Source organism: Lissotriton helveticus, chromosome 7 (assembly GCF_964261635.1).
Source record: "Lissotriton helveticus chromosome 7, aLisHel1.1, whole genome shotgun sequence".
Lineage (NCBI taxonomy): Eukaryota > Metazoa > Chordata > Amphibia > Caudata > Salamandridae > Lissotriton > Lissotriton helveticus.
In genome coordinates, this window is record NC_136068.1 from 1,185,098,376 (window position 1) to 1,185,119,789 (window position 21,414).

Below are 21,414 nucleotides of genomic sequence, written 5' to 3' on the forward strand. Positions count from 1 at the left end.
GTTGCAGGAATCCTACTTAAATCCAACTGAGTCACAGATAATCTTCTCCAAAATTCCCTGGATACAGTGTTTTTATTATTCCCAGCAATCAATAAGTAGTCGCTTGGTAGCAATTTTGGTGAAGAAAGGGACTCCTTGTAGGATTAAATCAGTTCAGACAGATCACACAGGTAGATGAATCATGGCTCTGTTGGATTTTGAGGGGATGGAAATGACCTGTTCATCTTTCTACGGTCCAAATACTGACGATACTACTTTTTTAGCTACCTATAAGACAATTTGATAACGGCGAAACCTCCCTTGGTAATAGGAGGTGATTTTAATGTCCGGCTTGAGCCCTCAAAAGATTGATCCAATTTGAGTCATATTATAGGGACCCCGCGATCACGCAGGGTCATGAAAAATCTATTACTCAATATAAATCTGGTAGATTTCTGGAGAGCTAAGATGGGGGTGCCCAAGGTTTTACTTTTTACTGTAAAAAGTACCATCATTCCTCCAGAATAGACTTTTGATTAACAGAGAAATACTAGACAATTTTCTTAATTTATCCGTTCTGCCGAGCCACAGATCATGCCCTCCTTTTGTTCTTATATTCCATGGACAGTAACTGTCCACAATCAGGATGGACGCTGAATAGAACAATATTATCAGATCCAGGAATCGTCCAATCCATCAGAGAGTCCCCTCTTGAATTTTTTACTATCAATCTAGGCTCCACATCAATAGATCACGTGTGGGATGCCTAAAAGGCCAGTTTGAGAAGTTCGCTACACAGACTAATAAGCTCCAGGAACCGAATAAAGATCTTGGAACAACAGACCCTGAAGAGCAGGATATCTGCACTAGAATTGGAAAGGGGCAACATTAATCAAGAGGATATAGAAAAACTGATGCAGATAAGAAAGAAACTGGAGGAGGCCAGGCAGGACCTCAGGACCCTCCTGGATCTGAAATGTAAGGCCCAATGGCAAGCCCGTAACATGGACATTTTTGAGTACGGGGAAAGAGCAGGGGCCTTATTGGCTTGGAAGGCAAGGATAGATCGGTCAAAAAATAATATTAATGAACCTATTATTGATAGTTGTGGGAGCAGATTCAGTAAACCTGAAGAGATGCAAAAATGCCTCCTGTCTCCTTTTTTCAGACCTGTATAGGGAGAACCAAGATCCCTCCCAGGACCTGATATCTTCCTGGCTAAGGGATAAATCTTTGTCTGTTCTCACTGAATCTTCCAGAGATGTTCTAGATGCGCACATAACCATTGAAGAGATCAGGGATCAAATAAAGAGGTCAAAAAATAAAAAGGCTGAGGGTCTAGATGCTCTCCCCAGTGAAGTATATAAACTGTTACTTAATGAACTCTTAACTGTACTCAACACCTTATTTAACTCAGTTTATTGCTCCACCGGGGTGACTCCCAGATCCTGGAAGAAGGCCACGATTGCTTTAATACTGAAGCCAGGAAAGGACCCCCTGTTGGCTGACTCCTATCGTCCGATCTCCCTGCTGAATGCTGATTATAAGATCTTTATGGGCACTCCGGCAGGGAGACTCGCGAAACTGATACCACGCCTGATCAATATCGATCAGAAGGGGTTTATGGTAGGGAGAATAATTCATGAACAAACTCCATTCCTGATAGGCAATATCGATCTGGCCGAGATAAGGGCGGACCCTTTGGCAGTAGTGGCCTTAGATGCCGCTAAGGCCTTCGGCCGGGTGTGTTGGAGGTACCTTTGGGAGGTCTTGGAGGCTATTGGTATGGGTCCTATTTTCGTGCAGACTTTAAAGAACTGTTATCTAGGGGCATCTGCGAAGATTCTTCTGAACGTTTCCCTGACTCCAAGTTTTGACATTCAGAGAGGGACAAGACAGGGGTGTCCCCTATCCCGACAGGGGTGTCCCCTATCCCCCCTTTTATTTAACATTTACATCGAGCCCCTTGCGCAAACTATTAGATTAGATAACACCATTAGCCCGTTTAAATCACAAAATTATCAGTGTAAAATAGCATTATATGCGGATAACGTAATAGTTTACACTAGTGACCCAGAGCTTTCCATTCCACGGCTCATAAACAAGCTGAAGGAGTTAGGTTCGATCTCAGGGTACCTCGCCAATTTGGCCAAAACTGAAGTTATATGCTGGAACACGGTGTATAGAGGCGGCCCAACCAGCAAAGAATTCAGGTACCTAGGTTTTAAAATTGTTAAGGACTTGAATAAAATCCCTGTGATAAATCTGGGGAAAATTGAAAAGGAAATTGATTACTTCTTCGCAAGATGGAAAAACCTCCCTTTGACGATCTATGGGAGGGTAAACCTGGTGAAGATGTGCGTTTTACCCAAGCTGACTTACCTTTTTAACGCAGTTCCCCTAACTTTCTCCCATAAGAATATATAATAAGATCCAGGGGAAAATTGGGAGTTTTATATGGGGACATAAAAGTTCAAGGATGTCATGGAAAAAACTACGAAGGAAACTCTTAAAAGGTGGGTTAGCTCTTCCGAACATCAACTGGTACCTAATGGCTTTTCAATTTAAGGGCATCAGAATGTTTTTGACTACCCCAGAGGAAACTACGTGGGGTAGGTTATTGGGCAAAATGGCACTGGTAGAGGGAGGTAGTGGACAAGGAGGGTTTCTATACAAATTTGGGGCGCCTAGGTTTTTTAAGCATGTTCGCCTTAAGGTTCTTAAGGCCGCATTGATAACCTGGTATAAAGTAAGACGTATCTGGGGTATAGGTCACTTCTCTGATTTTGCCCCTATCTGGGATTCTCCGGGGACCCCTTCTTGTATATGTGACAGCTTGGCGACCCCGATTAAAAGAGCTGGTTTGGTGAAGTGGTCGGATCTGGTGGATTCAGATGGGGTTCTTCCATGGGAGATCTTACAAGCTAAGATTGGCTCTACATTTTCTAGATTTAAGTTCCTCCAATTAAGATCATGGTACGAGGCAGAAGCGGGAGAAATTATAGGGAACTGGGAACTCGAGCTGATACTACAAGACCCGCAGCCAAAAAAGAAAGAAATATCTTTGTGGTACACAAGGCTCCTCGAAGCAGAGGATCGTGATGTCCCCTTTTAAACATTGGTTTGGAACCAAACACCACTTGCCCATGCTATAGAAGACTTTTTTGAATCATCTTTTAAATTACTTTATAAATACATTAAGCCCGCCAGCTTAAAGAAGAACCACTTTTTTGTGATCAACAGGCTCTACTATGCTCTGGCCAAGATAGCCAAGTTTGCTGCGGTGCCAGCTCTAAACTGTCCTACTTATAAACTTGCTAATGCTGATGATATTCACATGTTTTTCGAATGTTCAGGGCTAAGATCCTTTTGAAAAAATGTGGGGGATTGCCTAACATCTATTTTTTAAACCAATATAGAGATCGACCTTCACCTGGTCATTTTTGGTAAAAACGATCACCTAATGGGGAGCTCTCACAGATCCAAATGGGCTTATTGTTAAACCTTGTACTGTTGGCTAGGATGGAGATCTGTATAAGGTGGAAAGATCCGACTCCCCTGGAAAGAGAAGGTTGGCTTAAAGCTGTGCTGAGCATGGCACGCCTAGAGCAAGATGGTAGAGAGGAAAATCTACACAATATCTGGCTCCCATTGTTAAGCTGGGTAAGACGCCTGCGATTGATAACTTGCTAAAGGTCGGTTCCCCTCCCGGGTCCTATGATTACACCAGACCTCAATCACATGAGGAAGGCAATGTTGGCCTAGACTAACGCAGTTAGCCGAAGGGCGTCCAGGATCAAAAAATTTGGCTTGGTAAATCTGCCAATGTCTTTGGTGAGATGAGGACATAAAAAAAAAGACAACAACAACCCGCAAGCATCCGAGCCCAACACCAGATGGCGATCCAATGCTAAGTGTGAGGATCTGCAGCTCTACATGCCACAAACAGATGCATACTGGTAAGTAGCATTTCCTTATTTCCTCCACCCTCGATCCCTGGTTAATGCCATAATAGCAACAGTTTAACTTATATGTGAAACCCTGCGCCGCCGTCAATAACATTTTGACATACTTCAAGTATCTGGGAATGCAACCTACATTCATTCAACACACTCCTCATTTTCATCCTTCACTTTCACACTCACCCTGCACTCACAGTGATCACAATGTCCTCACACTGTTCCCCATGCACTCACACCATTCACCCCCACCCTGCACTCACAGTGATGACTCTGCACTCACAATGCACTTGTACTGTTCACCCTGTACCTTACCCTGCAGGCACACGAGCACACTACTCACCCTGCACTCATGTGACACTTCACTCACCTGTCCCCCTCACTGCTCACTCTGCAATCTCACTCCAATAAGCCCATCACTAACCCTACATTCATTTGTCTCACTCTGCATATAGATCCGCACCCAAATTCATACGGTCACTACTCTTATCCTACTCTCACACTGTTGCATGGCTCACCGTGCACTCACATGGGCGCTCTTGCCACCCACACAGTGCAGAGGGTTAATGTGCCTGCTGCAAAGAACAAGTAAACTATGCAAATGCTGTAAACTGATAATTATGTGAAAAAAACTGCTGCTGCAGAAGCTCATAATTCCAGTGGCCCTGGGTTTAAGTGACTCAATCAATTAATGACTGGTAAGAAGGCTGGTTTCTTTAGCTTTCCGCACTACCACCACACCCTTCGCTTTCAGGCAGAGAATCCTCAAAGTCAGTATTAACAATTCACGGGCCGTTTTTTGTGAAAGCGGATTCCATAGGGTGGCAGGTAGAAGCCCAGCAGGGTTGCATTCAGATGCAGAACCCTAATCCTCTTGATCCCTGGGGCCTCATAACAAAGGTCTAGGAGACCGGAAAGGAGCGAATTTCATAGATATTGTCAAAGAGAAGGCCCAGAATGGGGAGCACTGTATGAGGACTCATTTTTATTATGTTTACAAATGGCCAGAGACGACCTCTTCAGAGCGATACTCCAAAGAAGGAGACAATATAAGTGTTTTTATTTTTCAAGGGACATTCATTAGTGAAGCTGGTACTGCTGCCAATTGTGTATGTGGCCACTGCTGGTTATCATTAAGGAAGCAGATGCAGCAGGACTGGGGCCCAGGCATTTGAGGGGCCCACTGCATTAGAGTTATGACTGTCTACCTTTAAAAAGGGGGCATCGGAGCTTATTTTTCTTTCAAGTATTAGGACCGAGGAGATGATCTGTCATGGTGGGGGTAGAGGTAAAAGATACAGAGGAGATAGCCTGCTGCCCAGGACTGCAGTTATCATTAGTGCAGCAGGTGTAGTTGCATGGGGGTCAACTAGTGTAAGGGGCTCACAACCTCCCAATTATGGGGAGCAGTTTGTTGGGATACAATTTGTTTTTGTTTGATGCATTTGCTGTTTTATAAGTCTCATATTTAGTGCAGTTCATAAGCTATAGAAAAAGTATTCCTGATATCATCTCATAAGCCCCGCTCCCTGTACGCAGCCATGTCCCTCCCGCTCCCCAATACATGCCAAAAAGTTTTGGAGGGGAGCCCAACCCCAAACCATTTTGCTTAGGGGAGCTCAGAGTAAAAAGGTTTGAAGACCTCTGGCCTAGAGGAATGGCTTCATGCAGGACTGGGGCCATACAATCTCCCAACCACGATTCAGTTATGAATAGTATGTCTGGTTTTGCATCGGTGAGAAGGTTGTAGATGTCATGTTTGTTTTTAGAGAGTGATTAAGCATTTACTAGTAGACAGGTTAGAGAATGTGCTTTAATGACAGTAAAACTTTGTTTTGTAGAAGAGTGATCAGTATTGTGTGGGTTAGAAGCAGGTGTGTTTTCAGTGCTGGTATTATCTGTATTAGGATAGCAATTGTGTAGCTCTTCTGTAATGTGTTCCTCGTTCATCAGGCTAAGAAGGCATTTTGATGGGTCTGCGTGCATAGGTGGTGTAGACGGTGTTTGAGAGTGAGTTGGTGTGCTGTGTTGTTTTTGTGGTGTAACCTTGTTTTGCAGTAGATATGGAGAAGCAAAGTTGTGATGTGTGGCACGTTGCTTATATTGTTTGCGTATGATTATGGCGGAAGGTGTATGAGTCAGTGGTGGTGGTGCAGCATGTGGGTCATGTAGTAAGCTTCTAAATTGTCCAATGGATGAGAGGTGGTTGGAAGAGAGCTGCTGTGTTGCTGTATGTGCGTTAGGTGTGGTGGTAGAGAGAAAGCTTGACATTGGGGTTTGTTCCTTTGTGTAGTTTGAAAGGTGGGTGTATGATTGTATTTGGTGACTAAGTATTATGAGGTGTTGTGCTTGAGAGATTTTGCAGTGCTGATGTGTGCGATATGTTTTGTTTTTGAGGAGTAGTGAAAAGAGGTGCTGATGTATTTGTTTCATCAGATGGATTTGTTTGTATACTATTGTTTGCGAGTGGAATTTGTAGGGTAAAGGGGGTGGTGATGTGTTTGTGAGTAGAGTGTATGTTGTGTGTAGAAGGGGATGAAGTAGAGTTAAGACTGTTTGCTGCAAGCGATAAAATGTGTGGTGCTGTGGAGTGTAAGTGTTGTGTTGTGTTATTGTGGTAGAAAGAAGTGGAGGGCGTTGGTTTGACAAATGATGAAAGGCTGAATATAGGTTTGTTAGTGATAAAAGGGGGTCTGTTAAAAGTAATTAGAGTGGGGAGTGTGTGTCTGTATGGGTTGTAGTTAAGTATGGTATGGATTTAGTGATGAGTGGGTTGGTTAGTGGTATAGGATAGAGTTGTGTACTGTTTGTAGGTGGAAATGTGTGGTAGCTGGGATAGAAGGATATTTAGACATGGTTTGTGTGGTTTTTAGTGTATGCTGATATATTGATTTGTGCATAGGGTTGGTTTGTAGCAAGTGTGTGGTGTACATTTGGTGCGAGTGTGTTACTCTTTGTGGATGGTGTAGGGTGGGTTTTAACTGAATGGTAAAAAGGGCAGCATTTCTAGCCCTAGTCCCGACCAGTCTTGAACAAGTTCAGACAGGCACCTGCCTTTGTCCTCTCCGCCCTTAACCTCTCCGCCCGGGCTGAGATGCCATAAGCCTTGGCCTTTTATAGACCTAGTAATCAGGTGACCCTTTCAGCCAATGGGAACCCTAGCCCTAAGCCTATCCATTCACAACACTAGCCCTAAAAATCTAGAACCAATATGAGACCAGGCCCTAACAGCCAATCTTAGCCCTAGTCCAAGCACTCAATCAGGTATAAAACCCCTAATCTCTACATCGAATAGAGGCCCTAGCCCTAGCTGTAGTCCCAACCCTAGTCCCAGCAACCAATGGCACAGGAAACCCTAGTCTCTACTTCCAGTAAAAAGCCTAACCTTGGTCTCACACCTACTCCAGCAACCAATCACACAAGAAGCCCTAATCGCTACTTCCAATAGAAGGCCTAACCCTAGCCCTAGTCCCAACTCTACATTGATTGATTGAATGACAGACCCAGAAACCAATCAGAACCCTCAAATAACCAACCAATGAAAACACTAAACCTAATCCAATAGAAACACCAGATACAACTACCAATCAGTGCACCCATGTAACAATCAATAGCAGACTAGGTTTGCTGGGGTTGGTGTGGGGGCTGGGGTGGGGTTGGGGGCTGTGGTAGGGGTGGGGGTGGGATGTGTGGAGCTGGGGAGCTGCTCCTCTATTCAGAATCTCCTAGGAGACAGACTGGCTCAATCCACCCTTTGGACTTCTGCAGGTAATGGTCTAACAAACTTTGTCCTCTAACAATACTGTTTGTATAAAACTTCACTCACTCTCCTAGGCAAAAACGAAGTGCACAATCCCTTTAAAACACAGTTTATACAGCTCACAGCAGATTACTGCTGTCTCAGACCACCCTCAGTTCTCTCTGTGATGTAGAATATCCCTGTTGCTGGGAGGGGGGTGCTGGTTTCACTCACTTGCTAACACAAAATGGGAGCTGGGGTGGACTGCTTAACGGAGGAGGTTGATGTAAGGAGACAGAGAAGGGGTTGAAAAAAGAATGAAGGGAAATGGTTGAAAGAAAGTGATGAAGAAATCAAGTGTTTGAATTGAAATTTCCCCTGCAGGGCTCGGGAGAGTGTACTCTCACTGTTTGTTAGACTGCAGGTAAAGACACTGGATTGTTGCATAGTGTAGGAAGCTGGGATGCACAGTGGTGCAAATTCTTCTACCACTGTCTCCTGGTTAGGCAAACTCTGTTTCTCTGAGACTGCCTCATTGACCCTAGGCCTAGGCGAAGTTAGCCGAGTTCCGCGTGACAAACTCCGCTGTCCTCCGCAGAGTACTGCAAGCGGCAGAGTGAAGTAAATATATCTGATTTTTAACGCCAGGCATTTGTCGCACAAACAGCACCACACACAGCGCAAGAGGGCACAGCTTCTTTCTGCTCCTCAAGTAGATTTCCTAGTTGAGTGGCAGCTTCCTCAACGCGAGCATCGGGTTTCTCAGTGTGAGCGGTAGTGACCTGCCGCGATCAACCGCATTGAGAAATATTGACAGGATGTTGTCTAGCGTAGGATTTTCCACGTTCGCCAACGTTGGTGAGCCGCGCAAGAGGAAAAAATCCACTTTGTGCCACTTCACAGTGTTTTAGAGCTCCACGCTCTATGCGGAGTGGGAAAAACTCTGCAGACTCTGTGAATGGAGCAGAGTTTAACATCCAGGCCTAGTCACTCGACCCCTTAGTAGTGCAGGACTGAGAGGGAATGCAACTCCAGAAAGGCTGGACTGGCTACTGGGTGTTTCAGTGGGATGGGGGTGTTTTCACTGTGTAGGGGCTGATAGCGGGGGACCTTCCGGCCATGTACCTATAAATGTTTTTAAAACACGCTTCAGGCGTGCTTTAAAACCATTTGCCCTTCCATTAGTTATCTAAAATCACAGCAAGTAGGCACCCACTGGCAGTCAAACTGCCCCCTCCCCGCCTCCTGCCAGACTACCAAAACTTCTGGTGCCCGTTAGGCCAGTCCGACTGAGTTTGAGTTTGTGTGTTAAGGCTGAACAGTACTGCCTCAACAATTGCATCAATATATTACTCGGTAAACCCTGTGGCCGAACCTGGGTGTCTTGGGCCCTAGTGCAAGAAATTAAACTAGGCTCCCAGCAGGGTATTAAAATACTGCTATAAATTAGGTGCAGCACACACATCAAACCCCTGGCCCTGGTGTAACACCAATTTACAGTTCTCCAAGTTCCTCATTCTGTTGGCTTTTCCTTCTCGTCTTCCTATCTCAACCCTGCACTCCTCTTATCTCCTTCATCTATTTGATGCTCTCCTCTATATTCCCTTCCTCAGTCTCTCTCTTCCCCGTCTTATGTCTGTCACTTATCCTCATCCCCTTCTTCCCCTCTCTTATTTCTAATTCCTTTTGCTTCCTTTTCCCTCGCCCACTTATCTCATCCTTATTTCCTTCCTCGCTCAACCTTTTTTCTTCTCTCATTGTCACCTTTTCCACATTCCTCCCTGCTCTTTCATCTGCTCCTTTTTTCATCCCTTTCCTGTCTCTACTTTATTGTTCCCTTATCCTGTACAACTACTGTACCCCACTCCCTTCCGGTCTCAGAAAAGTAAACACTGCCAAGTCTGGCAGGCACTGTCTAAAAACACATCAGAACAGGCAGCCTCGGAAATATCAGCTGGCACTGGGCAGACTGGGCTCCCTCCCACCTCTGGACACCGGTGCATTGCACAGGCTGCACCAATGGTAGCTAAAACCCTCAATAAAGCTCCCTGACCAATTTAGTAACATCAAAACGCATAGTTTATGATTAAAATACAGCCAAAATGACAAAAGTGGTTCAGTTGCTGTAAAGCTATAGCTAGCAGTGTCACTCGGGGAGGTTGAAGAGGGACCTGGTGGGGCTAGCTAGTGCCTCGTCTCTAAATGTCCTGACCACCCGCCCACCCCATTGTACCCTACCAACAATAACAGCTGCATCCAGCAACAACAGACACTACCCTCAGCCTGGGAACAGCAATATTGTTCTGTATATTTCAAGTTTTACATGATCTTGCATTCCCTAAGAGTATTTGCTTTTTTCAGGATGGTGGTTCTGTAGTTTTCTTTTTTATGAAACATATTACTCCTGTATAGTGTGAAGTGTGAAAATAGTTACTCCTATGTAACTGTGAGGGCCACTATTGGCAGCAGTGGAGTTCAGGCTGGTCACAGTGTGAATTTCTCACAGTGCCTCTCGTGGGTAATAAAAGGGGTTTGGAATACATGCTCGCTCAATCCTTGGCCTCTACAGTGCACACAGAGTAATGATCAGGTTTGCCAATTGTAATTGTGATTATATGTAAGAGTGTGTGACTGAGGTACATGTCAAGAGGTAACGAAAGAAAGTGCATACAGGTGAGTGGGTGCATTGTGTGTGTTAGAGAGACGAAGTGAGAGACATGCATTAAAGTTTATACGGGAGAGAGTGACAAGAGGGTTCAGAAGAAATCAATGAGATATGCAGAACGAGCGCTTCAGAAATGTACGAGGAGAAAGAGTATAAATGTCTGAATGTCTAACAAAGAGATAGTAGAAAAGAGTAATGTGAATGGAAGAACAGGAGTGATTGAGACACTTCAAAGACCTGACCATAGTAAAGTTGTTCAATTCAGTCTGCATAAGAAGTTTGTATGTATATAGATTTAAATATACACGCACAACACACATGTTCACAATCTATGTGATATATATATATATATTGACGAAGCCGTGAGGCGAAACGCGTCTGTCAGGGGGGGTTTTGCACCAATAAAGCATCAAGCTTCGGATTCGTGTGTGCCTTCCTTTTTTCATACCGAACGAAGGTGTGACGTTGAGGCAATACATACATACATACATACATACATATATATTACCTACTGGCGGTCACCAGTAGGTATATATAGTTAGGATTTTTTCTCTATGGGATTTTTGAAAATTCTATGTCTAATAACTTTGGCGTTTGTGGACGGAATTGGCTGAAATTTTCAGGAAAATGGAACATTTTGTTTCTGAGCAGTCCCTGAAAATTTGGGGGGGTTTTGTCAAGGGGGGTCCGAGAAAAAAGGGGGGTCCCAAAACGCGTTTTTCCCATGTTAATTTCCATAGGGCGGTTGGCCTCACTTTTAGCCCGAACGGCTGAATGGATTTGCATGAAACTTGGCAAAATTGTAGGGACTGGTAGCCCGATGTGCCTTTGCTAGGTCTCAATATGTGTTCCAGTGGATTTTGAGAAATTAACGTTCAAAAAAATATATATACCTGTAAGGGCGCTCCGGGCAGCGCCCCGGTTCGCGTACCTGACGCGTAACGGAACTTCGCGAAGCGAAGCTGATTGGGTCTCCGGTGTCTGTCAACATTCTAAACAGTCCGGAGCGGCCGCCATCTTGTCTCTCGGTAGGATCGAGAGACAAGAGGAGGCCAAAACAAAGGGGGAAATGACCATAAGGGGGCATAGTAGATCCTCCCTGACCCCCTAGGTTTGATGTGGAGGCTTTAAAAGGGCCCCGCGGGGCAAAACAAAATAAAAAAAATTCTTTTTTTTTGCGTGGGGAGCGCCCAGTACGCGCACCGGGAAGCGGTCCGAGGAGCGTACTATGAGGAAAAAAGAAAGACAGGGTATAAAAATGTTAGCAATTTTGTTATAAATGGAAGGTAATTCTGAAAAGAACTGTTTTTTTCTTTTTTCTTTTTTTTTCTTTTTTAAATTAATTTTCTGAACAATTTTTTGATTTTTGAAAACTATTTTGTGTTTTTTTTGTGGTTTTTTAGGGGAAATAACAAAAAAGCAGGGTTTGAATATGTCTCAACAGGAGCAAAAATAAATAAAAAGGATTCATTGTTTTCTCATCTTGTTGCATTTATGATTTTCTCCAGCTCGGTTAATCAAAGTAATACTCTTCTCTCCATAACAAATAGTTCCTCCACAATATATACAAACTATTTTGAAGTGTTCAAAAGGAGCTTGAATATTGTGGATTATTTCTCGGCCATCTGGTCCGGCGAATGAGCTTTGTCCACTGGAGGTGCTGGGGATGACATTTGGGGGGTTGGCAGCAAGATCCCTTACTTGTGCTTGGGAAAGATTATTAGGATGCCATCGCTCCATGTGGCGAATCATTGTATGATTCCCAAAGCTGTATTTCTTGTTGGGGTTGCCACGAGAAAGTATATTTTTACATATCAAACAAGACACATGGGGTGCATTGACCTTCTTTTGTCCAGGTGGAATTTTAAAAAATTGCCATATGTAGTGCTCTTTAATATGGCTCTGCCTTGGTGTTTCTGGCAGGAACTGCCTTACTTGCTCTTCCTCCTCCTCCTCCTCTTCGTCCTCATTATCTTCCTCTCTACCAAAGTCCAGTGTTGGAGGTGGCCCTTTTGGTGGTGGTGGTGGTGGTGGTGGTTGCTGAGAAGCACCAGCTGCAGCTATTACAGAAGCCATTGTCAAAAATAGGTCTTGCTCTCTGGAAGTAGAAAGTAAGAATGAGGTAAAAACAAGGAGGGGTTTTCATCATTTGGGGAAAAAAAATAGTTCTAAACCAATGAAAAGTGTTATTTTTAGGTCACATGACCTAGCCTAACAACATTAGGAAACCAAAAGTGAAATGAACCAATGAAAAGTGTTATTTTTAGGTCACATGACCTAGCCTAACAACATTAGGAAACCAAAAGTGAAATGAACCAATGAAAAGTGTTATTTTTAGGTCACATGACCTAGCCTAACAACATTAGGAAACCAAAAGTGAAATGAACCAATGAAAAGTGTTATTAACAAGTCACATGACCTGTTATGCTTACGTTACGCGCTCCGCGCCCCGGATCGCTTCCGGGAAGCTGCGCTTCGCGGACCGGAGCGCTTCCGGGTGCGCTAACGCGGCGCGTCATATGACGCATTACGCGACGCGTCACGGTGTTGTTTTCTAACGCGGTAGTTGCGCAAACTGAACGTTTACCGGTTCGCGGACCGAGTCGCGGCACCAAATTGAGCTAACGGAAAGCTCACCGGTTCGCGTACCGGGAGCGAAACAAAAAAAATAATTAAAAAAAAAAGACATTAAAAAAATTTATTAAAAACATATAAAATATATTTTTCGATTTAAAGAAGAATACATTTTAAAGGTTTTGATATTTGCTATTAAAAAACCATTGAAATTAACTGAAAAAACCATAGGTTATAGACCATATATAGTTAGGAATTAGCATTTACAAAACCTTGAAAATTCACTGAAAAAACCATAGGTTAGAGACCATATATAGTTAGCTGGACATTTTATTGACATAAAACCAATAAAATTACTATATATCGCGCACCCGCAATCCACTGCTGATGATGTCACATATTACATCATTCATGACATGGTCAGTGACATCACTGATGACATCACTGATGACATCTCAAATGACATCACTGATGACATCACTGATGACATCATCCAGTGACTGTGTGTTTCTGTAAAGTTTAAATATGTTTTAAATATTGAAGAATGAGAGGATATATAAGTGTCTGGATGAAAGATTCAGAAGGTGCGTGACTGACTGTATGATTGAGTGATTAAATGTGTCTTACTGAATGCATGGGTTAGTGACTAAACTGTCTGAATGTGGGCAACAGTATGTCTGGTGTGTAGGCTACTGCATGTGTTGATCAGTAGCTATACGACAGGCTATATGTGTTATTGATTGGTTGCCCGAGTATTTGTATGGGAGACTGAGTGTGTGTGTAGGTAGCTGGCATATATAAATGACTATACATAAGAGCCACTAATTGTGCGAGTGGCTGTATGGATCATTGTGTACTTGTATCAGTAATTGTATACCAAAGTAAGTATATGTTAGTATATGTTTTAATAAGTAAGGTGTTTTGTGTATAACTGTATAGTTGAGGAAATGGAAGTGTGATTGAATCTTTGCATGACTGACTAGATGTGTGAGTAACTCAATGGATGAGTGGCAGAATGTGAGTGTCTGTATAGGTGTTTGAGTGCAGATGATAGTGTTGTATTGATGAGTGACTATATGTATGAGTAATTCTATGGTTAAATAAGTGGATGTGTGTATAGACCTAGGAATCAGTGTGTGCATATGTAGTAACTGGTATTGGTGTGTCAATGACTTCAAGAATGGTTGTCTGTGTTTAACACTGGGTGTATCAAAGGTAATATTAGAGTGTGAGGACGTGCATCGTATTATCACATGAATGATATCATCAGTGTTGTGATCAGTGATGTCAATTGAGATGTCATCAGTGATGTCATCAGTGATGTCATTTGAGATGTCATCAGTGATGTCACTGACCATGTCATGAATGATGTAATATGTGACATCATCAGCAGTGGATTGCGGGTGCGCGATATATAGTTAGTGCAACTAACTATATATGGAATTTCATTGGTTTTATGTCAATAAAATGTCCAGCTAACTATATATGGTCTCTAACCTATGGTTTTTTCAGTGAATATATATATATATCCAAACCTCCAAACACCAGCCGGTTGCACTCGTGGGCGGGTGCACGCCAAACGGGGGTGTACCCGTTGCACAATGTCAGCCTCACAAATCCAAGGAACGTAATTCCAAAAGGAAAGCAGCACTCGCAGGGGGTAGTTCCAAACCAATTTATTCGTGGTGGAACTGAAACAGAAACGACGCGTTTCGCCGTAGGGCTTTGTCAAGTTGTACATGTACAGTGTATATATATATTCACTGAAAAAACATAGATTTCAGTCACGTTATAGTTAGGAATTAGCATTTAAAAAAACTTAGAAATTCACTGAAAAACCCATAGGTTTCACCCATGTTATAGTTAGCTGGACATTTCTCTCATCCAAAACCATTGAACTTCCCCCGTTATAGTTAGTTCAGCTAACTATAACTCGCGCGCCCGCAATGCACTGCTGATGTCCCATATTACATCACTCATCACATGGTCAGTGACATCACTGATGACATCACTGATGACATCATCCACTGAATGTGTCTCTTTCTGGAAAAAAAATATTTTTATATATGTATATCTAAAGGTCGATGGAAGAATAAATGGGTAAATAAGTTTGTAAATGCATTTTTTTTGTAAATTTCATTGTATAACTGACTTATTAAGTGTATCTTGGTGAATACATTAATTAGCGAGTAATGTTTAAATATGTAAATATCTGTATCAGTGTCTCACTTTGTGTATAAGTGGCTGCATGGGTTGGTGAGTAGCTACACGAGTGTCTATATGGGTTATTAGTTGGTTTTTGAGTATCAGAATGAGTGTCGGTATGGTTTGGTGGTGGGTATTACTTAGGGCACAGATGCATGAATGACTGACTCACTGTTTGTATGTGTTCTGAAGACAGCATGTGTGCAGGACTGTACGGGTGGATGAATCTGTGTATGGGTGTGCTAGTGAGTGAATGACTGCCTCAATAGTGTCTTTATGAGTAAGTACATATGTTTTAAACTAGTATATGTGAGTATTGATGTATATAAGTAAGGATATATGACAGTGACAGATTGAAAAAGTTCCTGTATAAATAAGTATGTGTTTCTATAACTGATTGTTTAAGAGAGTGTACGTTTCTGTAAAAGTTAGTGTAGTGGTGTGTGTGTATAGCTGTATATGCAAACAAATGGATGTTTGATAGTTTATTTGCATGTGTGACTATGTGTGTGAGTAACTGTATGGATGAGTATCGGTGTGTAACAGGATGTATAGGTGTATGAGTACATATGATGAGTGAGTACATGTTTAAGTGACTATATAGAACTGTTGGTGGATGAGTGGATGTGTATGTAGATGTTGGAATTACTGAATAGGTTGTTGTAACTGGTATTGGTATCTCCATTTTTTTGAAAATGTTAGTATCTATTTTTGAATGTGTGTATCAAAGGTTATATTAGAGTGAGAGGAGGTCTGCCACTCTTTCTCAAGGATGATGTCATCAGTGATGTCACTGACCATGTGATGAGTGATGTAATATGTGACGTCATCAGCAGTGCATTGCGGGCGCGCGAGTTATAGTTAGCTGAACTAACTATAACGGGGGAATTTCAATGGTTTTGTATGAGAGAAATGTCCAGCCAACTATAACATGGGTGAAACCTATGGTTTTTTCAGTGAATTTCTAAGTTTTTTTTAAATGCTAATTCCTAACTATAACGTGACTGAAGCCTATGGTTTTTTCAGTGAATATATATATATATGCACTGGAAAACTAAACACCCACTTCCTTTACAAAGAAATGGAAAGTTTGCATCTCTGCAACCTCTCTAATGTTTCACCTTAGTCATCTTCCACTCAATCAACACAACAACCACAAATACACACACCTACTTGCTACCATTCTTGCCTGAGCTTATCAATTATTCTTCTTTAATTCAAATTCAAAGTTCAGGCCCTTTATTCAGACTTCTTGGTAACTACTACCCGTGAATTGCAGTGGGTAATTTGCACACTTCCGTCCTTTCTTGCGTCTTTTCTACCACACACTGTGGCAGGTTTACAAGCCCCTTGCGTCACTTTTGCATCATTTTTCTCACGTACTGTGTGTACTTTATGCACTATCTTTCTTCCTTAGATGTGGTACAAGTTTCTCTTGCTCCCACTGCGGAATCCAACACCCTATCTGTGTAATGACCTGGAAATCCAAAGATCCACTTCACTGACAATGCAGTGGGTAGTTTGCGTCTCTCCAACCTTTCTTATTTTTCACGTTTTTCATCTTTCACTCAATCTACACATCAGCCACACATACACACATCTAATTGCTGCATTCCTTAGCTGTGATTATCAACTATTCTTCTATTTTATATTCATATTCAAAGTGCAAGCCCTTTATCGAGCCTTTGTGTTGTAACTACTGTTCCAGGAATTCTGCTCATACACAGAACTGTGCATAAAGACTTAGGACCTCAGTGAATTACGGTGTACCAAAACCCACCTTACTACACATACCCCCTACCAGACTAGCAATCAGTGACTCACTTTTGGTTTACAGTACGACAGATTCAACTTCTGCTTCTCATATTATTTAAAAAGCCTTTACGTGTGTTGATACTTTGCATGCATAGTCCCGCATGCAACTCGCAGGCAGGCATACACGCACGCGGTGGGAGGGTGGAGTCTGCGTCTATGGAACTGGGAAGCGCTGCAGGGAAAGCGATGTACCTGATAAGATCACCGCTACTGGCCCGAGGTTCCTACAGTGTGTGAACTTGCCCCCAACTTCACCAACGTGTGAGAGTGCATCAAGATCGCTGTTAGAAGCACCGCTAGCGGCCCGGGAACCTTGGGAGGCCGTTGCCTGCTCCACCTACGTCACCTCCGTACCGCGCTGTGGTTGGCTCAAAGTTTCAGCGATTCCCGCCGCGTCATCGGAGGGCTGCGCCGGGATTGGCTGCAGCTCTCCAGGACTTCAGTGACATCACCTGTGTGCCGCGCTCCCATTGGCTTTACCCCGACAGCTTCCCCGGCTTTAGCCGGGACAGGGAGAGTTGCACCGAAGGCCGGAGCGTGACCGGAGGGGAAGGAGCCTCGGACAGCACCGCCGCCACTTCCCAGGTAACGCTTCCTGATTGTGCACACTGGGAGGCTGTGGGGGAAGTAGTTTGAGACTGCCTCAATTACTCGCGGGCTGCGGGTCGGGGATTGCACAAACGCACCGGCGGATCGCCTATCTGATTGGTGATTCCGCCTGAACTGCTCCACCTTGGGCATTTGTTGACGACTGCGGGCTGTCCACAGTGATGCCTCAGGGGTGCACATTTCACCTTGAAAGCAGGGCACAGTCTTCAGACAGGATGGTGCGTGTCTGCAGAGCTATGCTTGGGGAACAAAGATCACACGGGGAAGGTGCACACGCTCACACGGTGTCTCGCACTCCTCCGTTCATAAGTTGCGACGAGCTTCATGGTGGAGAAAGTGTATGCATGTTTTCATTGAAAAGACAAAATCCTATATATTTTAAAATACAAATATGCTCCCTAGATCGTACTCAACCCTCCAACTCCAACCTCCAACTCCACCCACCAACTCTGACTCCACCCTCCAACCCCACCCACCAACTCTGACTCCACCGTCCAACTCCACCCTACAAATCCACCGTCCAACTCCACCCACCAACTCTGACTCCACCCTCCAACTCCACCCGCCACCCTCCAACTCCACCCTCCAACTCCACTCTCCAACTCCACCCACCAACTCTGAATCCACCCTCCAACTGCCACCCTTCAACTCCACTCTCCAACTCCACCCACCAACTCTGACTCCACCCTCCAACTCCACCCTTCAACTTCACCCGCCACCCTTCAACTTCACCCTCCAAATCCACCCTCCAACTCCATTCACCAACTCTGACTCCACCCTCCAACTCCACCCTTCAACTCCACCCTTCAACTTCACCCTCCAACTCCACCCTCCACCCTTAAACTCCAACCTCCACCCTCAAACTCCACCCTCCGCATTCAAAGTCCACCCTCCGCCCTCAAACTCCACCCTCCACCCTCAAACTCCACCCTCCACCCTCAAACTCCACCCGCCAACTCCGACTCCACCCTCCAACTCCACCTCCACCCTCCAATCTATCTATCGCCCTCACTCTATCTATCTACTGCCCACACTCTATCGCCCTCACTCTCTATCTATCTATCAATCTATCTATCTATCGGCCTCACTCCATCTAACTATCTATCGCCCTCACTCTATCTATCGCCCTCACTCTATTTATCTATCTAGCTATCTATCTATCTAGCTATCTATCTATCTCCCTCACTCTCTATCTATCGCCCTCACTCTATCTATCTATCGCTCTCACTCTATCACCCTCTATCTATCTATTGCCCTCTAGCTATCTATCTATCTATCGCCCTCTATCTATTGCCCTCTAGCTATCTATCTATCTATCGCCCTCACTCTATCTATCGCCCTCACTCTATCTATCTGTCTATCTATTGCACTCACTCTATCTATCGGCATCACTCTATCTATTGATCGCCCTCACTCTGTCTATCACCCCCCACTCTATTTATCTATCTATCGCCCTCACTCTATTTATCTATCTATCGCCCTCACTCTATCTATCTATCGCCCTCACTCTATCTATCGCACCACCACAGCATCAATCAGGGGCACCACAACATCACTATGCGCTACCACAGCATCACTGAACGCCACAGCATCACTCGCCACCACCACAACATCACTCAGCGCCACCAGAGCATTAATCTGTGCAACCATTCAACAACAACTGGTTCAAATATGTTCTCTCAATGTTGCAAGCTTTATTACAAATGTCACAAAAAGATGTTAATATTTCACTTCTGTTATTGGATGTTCCTCACAATAAAATACACTGAACATAATCTTCACAAAAGTTATTTACAAAAGTTTAAGCTATTGCAATTATTACAATAACTTTTTTTAAGTATTATTTAAAAAAATTAAAAGCCATTGTTCTTTGTAATATCAATACATCTAAGTCACGTAGATACAAAACATGTTGCATTACAAATGCTATAGGTGTCACATTTGCAAAAGTTAAAAGTATTGGCATTGTAAATGGCAAAGCTATTCATTTCGCTATTTTCAAAACGAACACATATATAAAAAATGTGTCATTTACAAGACCAATAGCTCAAACTTTCCTAATGCGAGACCTATTGCATTGCAAATGCCTGTTTCTTTCGTAGGAATGCCTTATGTGTATTAGACTGTTTTTTCAAATGTTAAAATAAAGGTGCCATCTCCCGAGAAATGATAAGCAACACATGGCTCGATTGATCCTCAACAACCCAAGGTACTCATATGAAAGTCTTCCAGTTTATTCAGTGGCTCCGCAACCTCTTCTTCAAGCATTTATGGTAAAGTACTGGGAGGATAGCGTAAGTTAGCAGGACTAGTCGCTTTACTTTTGTTGTCTCAGTGCCTGGTTGTAGTTAAGCAGTTCCACCCTGAATGAAAATGCAAATGCTTGTAAATCTGTGAGGCAATGAAGTCGAACTTTTACAATTGCACAATTTGACAGTTGCTCGTCTGAATGAGATGTATCGGTGTAATTATGAAGTCATATAGGAGCACACCTATTCTTAACTGCTTCGACGATTCTTCAAGCAACTGCATGCTAGTTCTCACTATCTTCGGTGCATACAACCATGTTACTCATTCGAGAAATTAATTCTCCCAGGGATGCTTCTCTTTTGAGACAAAGGAATACCGTTGTGGTCAATAAAAAGTCTTGAAACCCTTTTAAATGGCAGAATATTAATTAGTCATTAGTCAGAATTTTGGATAAAGGATTGCCCAAATCATTCAACAACGTAACATAATTAGTTTTTAAGTAATCGGCAGCAGACGACCCTTAGTACAAAAACAACTGTATTTGTCTTTTAAAGCATGAGTTAGCCCTCAAGTGTTAGCTTACTACTTTAAAGAAACACGAGGAAAAGGCATACAAAGACTCTATTGTTGAAATTAAAGCCATTGTTAAATTCTCGTTTGGAATCCATGCTTTATTAAAACATTCATTATAAGTGCTATAACAAGTTTGCGTTTCCGAATGCAAATATCCTCAGCTGAACTATGTAGCCAGAATATAAATAGAACATATACTGCATTTCTCCTAATAATCCTATTCAGTCAAATAACACATTGTGCGCAGCCACGTTGCTTTGGTTTCGTTTAGTGTGCTTAAAATTAATGCAAACATTAGTGTTGAATGCAGAAAAGACTGGGCTTATTTGCAGCTGTGAACTGGCTCCAAATTGTTTGGTGTGCAAATCTTTAAGCTGAAATGTACCGCGTGCATTTTGTATTCACTGTCAAAGAAGCATGAAATACAGCTAATACCGTCGCTGATTGATATCTCTATATTCAGTCAGTTACATACTAATGTACTTAATGTAGTTAATGTACTAGGTAATGTACTTTTTAGTATATGTTGAGAGTCAAGTATGTATTTGCTGTTGTAGAAATAAATGGCATGCAAACTTTACAGACCGGATTGGTTCTTACTGTACTTATCTGCAGTTTAAGCTATATTATACCAATGATTTATGATTAATTTAATTTTTCCGAGGTCAACTGTTGAATCCACATACGCAGCTTCCATTATTGTCCTTGCATGGCATGTGTTTGCAAATCTTGGCAGACTTGTAGAGACAGAAAATGCAGGGAAGAAACGAATTTACAGTTTGAAATGACAATTACATTGTCATTTTCATTGTGAACACTTTTAGGTTCTATATTGGCTGTGATCTGTGTACTAACTGGTATCACGGAGACTGTGTTGGCATCACAGAAAAGGAAGCTAAGAAACTGGATGTGTACATCTGTAATGATTGTAAGCGGGCACAAGAGGGCAGCAATGAGGAATTGTACTGTATCTGCAGAACACCTTATGATGAGTCACAGTGAGTTCTGTTAAGAGCATCTTATTTAATGTATAGGTAGCATATTGC

The 21,414-nt window shown here is 42.9% G+C and overlaps 1 protein-coding gene across 5 annotated transcripts in view; it reads left to right on the forward strand.

The window, feature by feature from the left end:
• BPTF (bromodomain PHD finger transcription factor) overlaps positions 1-21,414 on the forward strand; it is a 1,855,127-nt gene that overhangs the window by 1,702,038 nt on the left and 131,675 nt on the right. For 4 of the 5 annotated variants that reach the window (XR_013598794.1, XM_078654328.1, XM_078654329.1 and 1 more), the window contains exon 28: positions 21,193-21,366. The exons of the other annotated variant lie outside the window; for it this stretch is intronic. Coding sequence is in view for 3 of the 4 variants with exons in the window: in XM_078654328.1 (XP_078510454.1) it covers positions 21,193-21,366 (174 nt within the window). In the remaining variant the exon portion in view is untranslated. The remainder of the gene's footprint in view (positions 1-21,192; positions 21,367-21,414) is intronic. 5 annotated transcript variants of the gene reach the window in all.